The 9,469-nt window shown below is 45.8% G+C and overlaps 1 protein-coding gene across 1 annotated transcript; it reads right to left on the reverse strand.

Moving 5' to 3' along the window:
• Positions 1-4,606: 4,606 nt before the first annotated feature.
• LOC140475992 (EEF1A lysine methyltransferase 3-like) lies at positions 4,607-9,165 on the reverse strand. The gene is made up of 3 exons (XM_072567894.1): positions 8,989-9,165; positions 7,463-7,574; positions 4,607-5,019 (listed from the first exon to the last, which is right to left on the reverse strand). The coding sequence occupies exons 1-3, from the start codon at positions 9,163-9,165 to the stop codon at positions 4,607-4,609; spliced, it is 702 nt and encodes a 233-aa protein (XP_072423995.1).
• Positions 9,166-9,469: the final 304 nt, after the last annotated feature.

The following is a 9,469-nucleotide window of genomic DNA, read 5'->3' on the forward strand; positions in this document are numbered from 1 at the left end:
TATACAATGAGGTAATAACTAACCTTATTCCCTGCTAATTCCACAAATCGCTTTATTTGCTTAGTGCCCAAAATGCAGTCAGTTTCAGTCTTGAATAGTAGAATCCATTGAGCCTCCTCTACCCTCCTGAGTAGAGACCTCCAAAGAATCCGGACACATCAAATCTCCTTATCGTTTAATCGGATACTGGGAAGATATTTTCTGTGTGGTGGGTGTTTAGGACCAGGGATTTCAATATTGAAAGAAGCAACTGCTATTTAAATCAAAGAATAGAAGAATTCCTACGTTCAAACAGTTGTGAATCTGTAATTTTCTTGTCTAGATAACTGTGGGCGACCTGTTGTTCAGTATCAGGTCAGAAATCAACAAATCTTAGAATGCCAAGAAAATCCAAGGATTTGGGGGCAGTGTGAGAAATGACATGAGAAACGTCTGAGGACTCTGGGACTGAACTCGATGGAGTTTAGAAGGATGAGGGATGATCTGATTGAAACTTGCAGAATACTGAATAGTCTGGACAGAGTGGATGTTGGAAAGATGTTTCTATTGGCAGGAGAGATGAGCATCTGAGGTCTCTCCACCCTGGAGGCTCCCTGCCTCATTCTTGATAAAGGGCTTTTGCCCGAAGCGTCGATTTTCCTGCTCCTTGGATGCTACCTGACCTGCTGTGCTTTTCCAGCACCACACTCTCGCCTGATGTCACAACTTTTTAGGCCTTTAGAGATAAGGAGAAACGTCTTTAGCTATAGAGCGGCGAATCTGTGGAATTCATTGCCACAGAAGGCTGGGAAACCAGGTCATTGAGATTATTTAAAACAGAGATAGATAAGTTTTTGATAGCCAAGGGGATCAAAGATTTTTTAAATGCATTTGTACGACTTATAACTCGCTGGTTGGCCAGTATTGATAGCCCATCGCTATTTCCCTTGAGAAGATAGTGGTGAGCTGCTTTCTTGCATCGCTTCAGTCGCCTTGTGTCGGTTGACCCACAATGCCTGTAGGGAGGAATTCCAGGATTTTGACTCAACCGGCCATACTGTTTTAGGCATTGGTGTACATGATTCCAGGTTGGAGGATTTGAGTTATATGGGGAGGTTAGATAGGCTGTGGCTGTTTTCCCTGGAGCTTCGGAGGCTGAGGGGTGGCTTTACAGAGGTTTACAAAATCATGAGGGGCGTGGATAGAATAAATAGACAAGGTACTTTCCCTGGGATGGGGAAGTCCAGAACTAGAGTGCATAGGTTTAGGGTGAGAAGGGAAAGATATAAAAGGGACCTAAGGGTCAACATTTTCACACGGGTTTTGATGTGTGTATGGAATGAGCTGCCAGAGGAAGTGGTGGAGGCTGATACAATGCAGCATTTAAAAGGCATCAATATGGTTATATGAATAGGAAGGGTTTGGAGGGATATGGGCCAAGTGCTGACCAACGAGACTAGATTGGGTTAGGATATCTGGTAGGCATGGATGAGTTAAAAGTGTCTGTATCTGTGCTGTACATTTCTATGATTCTATGACTCAGCTCTTTTTGTTTGTATAAAAAAATTGTGTATCCGTGTGTTACTGCAAAATAGATTAATTCGCACCGACTTGAATTCGGCTTCCCTGGAATTCAATGTTGACGGCCCCTTCTCATGTATCATCCTCCATGCTGTAGTTAGTTGGTAAGAGGTCTTTGCGGCCAAGTGGGTAAGAAGGTGATGCCAGATGACTAGGTCAAAGAAGGTTGGATGGACATCACAGAAGAAATCAGTACCCTTGGGACCTTCCAAAGTAGCTGAAAGCAGTGTATTACAAGGCTGAGTGGTCTCTTGCGACAGGAAAGCGTAAGTATGGAGCAATTCTGTAGATGTAATTCCAATCATGGTGTGTGGATGTGAAAAGTGTGGAAAATAGTTACACCAGGACCAAATGCTAAAATAGACACACCATGTTGAATGGCACTGAGGAATTCTGAGATAGAGCTCCCAGAAACGCAAGATCTGTTCATTTTAAATGCCGTTAGGAAATGGTTGCAGTAAGAATGGATATGTTGGCTGCCAGCGTGAACTGGTTTCCCCTAAAATTTCATTGCATTGCTGCTTTCCCTTAGGAGGGGAAACGAGGTCAAAAAGCCTATGGACAGAGCAAGGCCTGGAGGAGCATCTCAAAACTTGGCCATTGAATTTCACTACCCTGAACGAGGGAACTCTACAGCTCAGGAGAAACTAATGCTATGTGACTGTGGGTCATCAAGACACTGCCTGACAACCTCGGGTGATGAAAATATGGAGCCACAAGTGTCTCCTGCTAAGATTGTGCTGAGTTGGTGGGTCGAAATTGAGAAACGGAGACTGGAAGGGAGCATTGATGGAGTGATTTTGGTCGATGTCAGCATTCGGGGAGGCATGAGAAATAGATGTTTAAAATCTAGGCATCATTTGTTTGTGCACCCAGGAGTGTAGGGCATGTGTGTGTTGGGGGGGGATGGGGGACAGCAAATGTGTATCTCTGGACTAATTTCTCCAACAGATGAAAATAAGGGTGCATTTTTCATCCGGAGATATTTAAGACCTAGACTGCAATTTATTTAAGATTGGAAGAAGACGATTCCTTGTAAACGTGCAACAGTCATCTAGACGCTTATGTGACTGGGACCAGTTTGCAGGGCAACATAAAATTGAGTTCTGAGATGATTAGATTCGATTCCCTACAACGTAGAAACAGGCCCTTCAGCCCAACCTGTCCACACCGACCCTCCGAAGCGTAACCCACCCAAATCAATTCCCCTACCCGACACTTACCCCGACTAAAGCACCTATCACTATGGGCAATTTAGCATGACCAATTCACCTAAACTGCACGCCCTTGGATTGTGGGAGGAACCGGAGCACCCGGAGGAAACCCACGCAGACACAGGGAGAATGTGCAAACTCCACACTGTCAGTCGCCCGAGGCGGGAGACGAGCCCAGGTCCCTGGTGCTGTGAGGCAGCAGTGCTAACCGCTGAGCCATGAAGTCGGACAATTTAAGTAAAGAACGGCCATAAACATGATAGTACGACTGACCTCTTTCTGCGTTGCAGGATTCGCTGACACATTGACATTTTTCGCGACAGCGAGCAAAAATCATTGTGTTTTATTTTGCACTGAAAATACCTTTGGAAATTCCCCCGTTTCTCACGCGCATCAGCGGCTGCCACAAGGGTGGAAAAATTAGATGCACGGGCGAACAAATTACAACGTTGCAATTTTAATTCTTCCAGTTATTATCCACTAGCCTGCGTTGAAAGTAATATGCCTTCGCCAGAAGACAGTTTAGCCCGTGGCATACAATACATTTATTTCATTCCATCTGTGCATTAAGTTGTCACTCAGAAGTAGCACGACTGCATTTTTCACAGTCACAATGAAACATATTGACAGGGTTCAACTTAACCATTCCCAAATTCAATTCAACACTAAAACCGTTCTGCGTCAGACGTAGGTGTTCTATGTATTCGACGCTTTGCAGTAGAATATATGAGAAGGGTGCTCATTGTTTCCAACTTCATGCTTGTCAAAACGCCTGCAATTGATAACTTGGTTGTTATTTATCGAAGATGGCGGACATTAATTAACATCGACAAATGACGTCACTGGCTCTTTTGCCATCGATCCTGTGTTAACTGACAACTCTGTGGGCAAGGTTGGCAGACGTAATTGTTGCGTCGAACATCTATGATGACTATAACCGATCTCTGGGTGGGAGTATACAGTGACATTCTTACATACGAACGGTACTTTACAGTAAATTTCGCCAACCTAAACATAAATGTACTACAAAGTGCACAAATGGGCCAATTACGTCGATGGTTCCCAGTAAAGCAGTGCGAATATATCCATTAACGTCAATCGACCGACAATGACAGAGTGCAGTGGCTTTCACGTGGGGAAGCAGCAGGTTACCTGTAAACTTGTCTCTAAGTTTTACACCGACAGCTTTTATCATGACACATATTTATCTGTATATGTTATATTACTAAATATTGTTTGAAATATGTTTCAAATAGAGGTCACACGTCGTTGTGTGGAAGAAGGGCCATCGAACCCACACCGACCTTCCTAAGAGCACCCTTCCCTATTCCCTTAACCGTGCATTTCCCCACGGCTCATCCACCTAGCCTGCACATGCCTGGACAGACTGGGAAATTTAGCATGGCCAATTCATTTAATCTGCACATCTTTGGACTGTGAGAAGAAACCGGAGCACCCGGAGGAAACCTACTCAGACACGCAGAGACGGGGAGGATGAGCAAACTCCACACGATCGCCTGGGTCTCTGGCGAAATCGAACTCGGGGCTCTTGCGCTGTGGGGCAGCAGTGCTAACCACTGGGGAGCGCGCATGACATGCAATTTAATTATTGGCTCACTATGTTGATTTAGTTATTTGGATACTCATCATGACAAACTGAGCTATTTAGGAAAAATTGAATGCCTGGAAGATTATGACCCACATGATAGAAGAAGACAATCCATAACATAGCCTTGAAGAATCTAGATTCTGAATTATATAGAACGAACAGGGAAAATGAGCCCCTTATCACGACCCCCAGCGTCAGTGTCTTTAAGCTAAAGTTTCCACATTTACATTAGGAACCAGTCCTCAGGACCTCTTCCAATTTTGGTCATTTTGTACACAGTAATATCCTTGTCCGCTAACTTGTCAACAACCAAGCATTTAAAGTACACGGGTAAAAGCACGTCGTGAAAAGATAGGGAGCCATTTCCTTTTCGGAAGGCGGAAGCCAGGTAGATGATGGTATCTGGATGAGCGAGATAATGCAATGTTCTGATCAGTGAGGAGTACGAAGCTGAGCTGTAAACAAGATCCGAACCCAGAATGAAATCATACTCGTTGGTAAATCTAATGTGGTCTTCACCCCAAATCAGGGGGCGGACATTTATACGGTGTCTACAGGCAGCAGGGATGTTGATGGTGATGTTGTGTTCTATCTGCTGCAGTGCGTTCGGCTGATCTGTAAAGGTAACATTTCCACCTGACAAGACGAAGAGAGAAGTTATTCATCCACGTTGAAGGTTGGCCCTGACAGCACGCTACTATGCTATTTGATCACAGTACTCAGTGATGTCCTGGTGAATTCCGGGATTCACTCACATTGAGTAATTGTGCACCGAGTGGCCCTAACGCAAATGCTCAGACATTGATCTAAACAAGGAACACTTCACCGGAACGTAAATTCCTGTCGTTTAAATAAGGAAGTCTAATTTATTTTAAAGTGCGCGGGGAAGGAAGTTAATCTCGTCCCTCCAATGTAGAGGAGACCACATCGGATGCAAAGGATGCAGTAGGTGATGTGTGTGGAAGTACAGATAAATTTCTGATGGATGTGGAAGGATCCTTTGGGGCCTTGGACAGACCTGAGGGGTGAACCCAGGTTTTGCACTTCTTCCAATGGCATGGAGGAGAGGGTGAGTTGGTGGGTGGTGTGGACCTCACAAGTGTGCCAAGGAGAGAATGGTCCCTCTGAAACGCAGATACGGGTGGGAAGGAAATATATCTCTGGTAGTAGGGCATGTTTGTAGGTGGCAGAAATGTGGACAATCATGTCATGTCTCCAGAGGTTAGTGGGGTAGAAGGTGAGTATGGGGGGGGGGGGGCGGGGGGGAGGTTCTGTCCTTCTTACAGTTAGAGGGGTGGTGTTTAGGGGTAGAGGTGCAGGAAGTGGAAAAGATGCACTGGAGGGCATTGTCGACCACGTGGGATGGTAAGAAGGAAGCCATCTGGGATATTCTACGGTGGAATTGGTCCTCCTGGGAGCAGATACGGTGGAGTTAGAGGAGTTGGGAATAAGAGATAGTGGTTTTACAGGAGGCAGCGTGGTGGGGGAGGTGTTGACTAGATAGCTGTGGGAGTCTGTGGGTTTGTAGTGGTTGTCCATGTTGAGTCAGTTGCCGGAAATTGAGATAGAGAGGTCTACAAAGGGGAAGGAGGTGGCTGAGATGGTCCAGGTGAACTTGAAGTTGGGGTGAAAAGTATTTGTGAAGTTGATGAACTGTTCAACTTCCTTGCGGGAACATGAGGTAGCGTCAATACAGTCATTGATGTAATGGAATAAAAGGTGGGGAATGATGCCAATGAAGCTACAGAAGATGGACCCATTCCACATACCTGATGAAGAGGCAGGCATAGATGGGACCCATGCGAGTGCACATGGCTATCCCTTTAGTTTGGAGGATGGGGGAGGACTGGAAGGAGACGTTGTTGGGAGTGAGGACCAGTCCAGCCAATCGAATGAGAGTGTCAGTGAAAGGATACTGGCTGGGTCAGCGTGAGAGGAAGAAATTTAGGGTACAGAGGCCTTTGTCATGGTGGATAGATGTGTACAGTTATTGGATGTTCATGGTGAAGATAAGGTATTGGGGGCTGCGGAAAGGAAGGTCATGGAGGAAGTGGAGGGGGAGGGCGTGGCTGGTGTCCTGAACATAGTTTGGGAGTTGCTGTACTAAAGGGGACAGGATGGTGTCAAGGTATGCAGAGATAAGTTCGGTGGAGGAGGATCAGGCTGAGACAATGGGTCGATTGGGGCAGTCATGTTTGTGGATGTTGGGTAGGAGGTAGAATCAGGTGTGGTGGGGTTCCCAGACTATGAGGTTGGAGGATGTGGGTTCCTGAAAGTCATCATTGACACTGTTTCTACCAGCTTTTCATGTGATATATTGTGGAAAGGAAGTGAGGTAAATGTTCCTAATATCTCTCGTGATTTTTGTCAATTATCCTAAACATGCGCGTTTTCGATAACAACCATTCAGAAGAATCAGCTCTCCCCATTTTACTCTGTCAAGACACGTGCATGATTTTAAAGATATTATTGGATCGAGTGAAGTTCACAGCTGTAAGAAAAACGGTGGCTGTTCATCTCATCTTTCTGAAGTTTGCCATCTCTGAATATCCCACAATGCAATATCCAACATGTACATTAAAATATTTGGTTATCATCTGCACTGAGACTGAACATCGCTCTGCTTTACTACTTTTCTTAACTCCAATTTACAAGCTCAACGCGTTCGATGGCCCCAAACCACGACATCATATCACTGGTATTTGGATATTGTTTTGTATTCGACATCAACATTATTCCTCTGGTGTCACATGCAGTATACTACAAAGGCAGGAGTTTCATCTTTGAAATGGTCAATGTTAAATGTATAGAAGCGAGTGGGCAGGTTGTTAGAATGTACTGTGGATTTACTGTCACTCTGAAGCTTGCCATAGAGTAGAGGAGGGGGGCGGGCTAGGAGGTTTTCCGCTTTTGAACGATCAACTGCAGTGTTCTATTCTTTTTCATTGTCACCCTCCAACACACACAAGTGCGCCCGTACAATCCTCCTAACACGCTTTCCCTCCTTCACAAAACTAATTTTATATGGCCAGCATTCAACAAAATGGTAAAGGTCGTTTACAAGCCATCTGTTACTCACCTAGCAATGTTGCTAGCATTCCCACTATTCCAGTGCCCGATCCCAGCTCAATCACTTTCTTCCCAGTGAAACTAATGTTCTCCTTCTCAAAGTAGCGGCAAAGAGCAACACCCTGAAAATATTGAACAGAGAACACACTTTTCAGAATTAACCCATTTCACTCATTTGTGATTCACTGCTTACCCCAAATCAATATGGGTCATGGATGCGAGCGACTTCCTCTGGAGATAGGGGGACACTGGGAACAAATGTTATCACCTGGCAACTTTCATCGAATCAGGTCTAACCCGCTTGACTTGATGTGTCGCTTGCTGCAGCGCTGAGTCCGGAAGTACATATTTTCCATTAATTGTGTCTTTTTAAAATTAAGTTTTTTTTCCAATCAACTTTCCAATCAAGTTGTGTTTACACAACTCTGGAGCAGGTGGGACATGCACCCGGGCCTACCGGTCCAGCGGTAGGGACACTACCACTGTACCGAAGAAGACACTTGTATTTGTGCTGTTTAACCCAACCCCGTGAACGCTAGCTGGACGTCATGACACAAAATGATGCCGTGGTGAAGATAAAAGCGGATTTGTCATCGGTATCCTTGGATTCCGTAGGTGTTTGGAACCGGGGTTTCCTTTTTAAATAGCTGCTCAGGGCATGTCACCAGAGACTGACTGTCAGACAGGTTGCAAGAAAAAAAAGCCGACACTTCTGAGCTCAAGTTATTTAACCAGTTCGAAAAGTCTAACCTTTGCTATGAGCAAGACTTGTCAAATGTCTGTGAGGAATTCATGCACAGCAGAGACAATGCATTTGGGGTTGGCTTTTACCGGAGCTACGGGCGTTAGACAGCAGGTTGGCGGGACAGCAAAATCCATTACTCCTCCCCATTTTGCGCCACACAGACGGTTCACAGTCCAGTTGGGGTCAAGGGCACCTGGGGTGAAAATCCCACGATCTGCCGCTGTCAGCCATCGCGAGGATGGCAGGCCCTTTGGCCTCATTAAGAAGCTGAGCTGATGCAGGTAGAATCAAAAGGAGAATCCAAATGGGAATGATGAAGAGAACGTGGCTGGAGAGGGAGATCAAAAGCACGGTGGCGTTTCAATTATTCCCAAACGCCCCACCGGCCCTACCTCCCCTGCCCCCAACTCTCCATCCTATAGATCTCCTTCCCTTTGCTATTTCAGCCATGGCCTTAGGGAGGGTGCCCGGGAAACCCCGCAAGGACACGTGGTAATGTTTGCTGGCTATGGTCCCCACACCTAAGGTCCTCAATTGCCGTGAACGCCTCTTCCCGATCCGTATGTACCGGGGCGGAGATAGGAGACCGACCATACCTCCCTCGGAGCCTGCACCCACCCAAATTCAACACGCCAGGGCGCTGGATTCCAGCAGACATTACAAATTGCTGAACTCTTTGTAAATCGAAAGTTTCTGAGCAATTGAAAAGTAGGTGGCAAAGTCTTAAAATTAACTCGCACATAAGGGTGACAGACCGGCCTTTCTTGGATCTGACCAGTTAATGAACTCACCGCGTCCCAGACATAAGCAGACACCCCCAGGTTTGCGCTCGTGTTCCGAGCGATCTTTAAGCAGTAGCCGCAGAACGCGAAATTGTTCTGATTCATGTAATAGGTCGAGGGCTGAATCTTGTCCATGGCGTCGTCGTCGTCGTTGTTGGAATTCTGCGAGGAACTAGCGGTGGTCATGGCTTCCAATCTACTTCCAGACATTTCCCAGCCGATGCTGGAGATTCTCTTCAAACGTCTGACTAACACAGGGAACGAGCATTTATATCACGCCCCACCCACTGCAAATCCGCCCCGTCCTTGAGATGTTCCCAATGTCCTCATAGACAATCCTGCGCAATTGCAGTTGCCAGTCAATGAAACATCCCGTATATTTTGTACACCGCAAAAGAGTCGAGAATTAATTAATCCGATAATAAGCATTGTCGGGGTTTGAGGGAGAACGGTGCTGCTAAGTTTGGTATAAAGATAATATACTACTTTG

Source organism: Chiloscyllium punctatum, chromosome 4, assembly GCF_047496795.1.
Source record: "Chiloscyllium punctatum isolate Juve2018m chromosome 4, sChiPun1.3, whole genome shotgun sequence".
Classification (NCBI taxonomy): domain Eukaryota; kingdom Metazoa; phylum Chordata; class Chondrichthyes; order Orectolobiformes; family Hemiscylliidae; genus Chiloscyllium; species Chiloscyllium punctatum.

Coding starts and splice junctions, on each gene's coding strand:
- LOC140475992 (XM_072567894.1), bottom strand. CDS start 9,165: ATGACCACCGCTAGTTCCTCGCAGAATTCCAACAACGACGACGACGAC. Junction 7,575..8,988: donor CTGCTTATGTCTGGGACGCG/GTGAGTTCATTA, acceptor CAATATTTTCAG/GGTGTTGCTCTTTGCCGCTA. Junction 5,020..7,462: donor AATGCTAGCAACATTGCTAG/GTGAGTAACAGA, acceptor TCGTCTTGTCAG/GTGGAAATGTTACCTTTACA.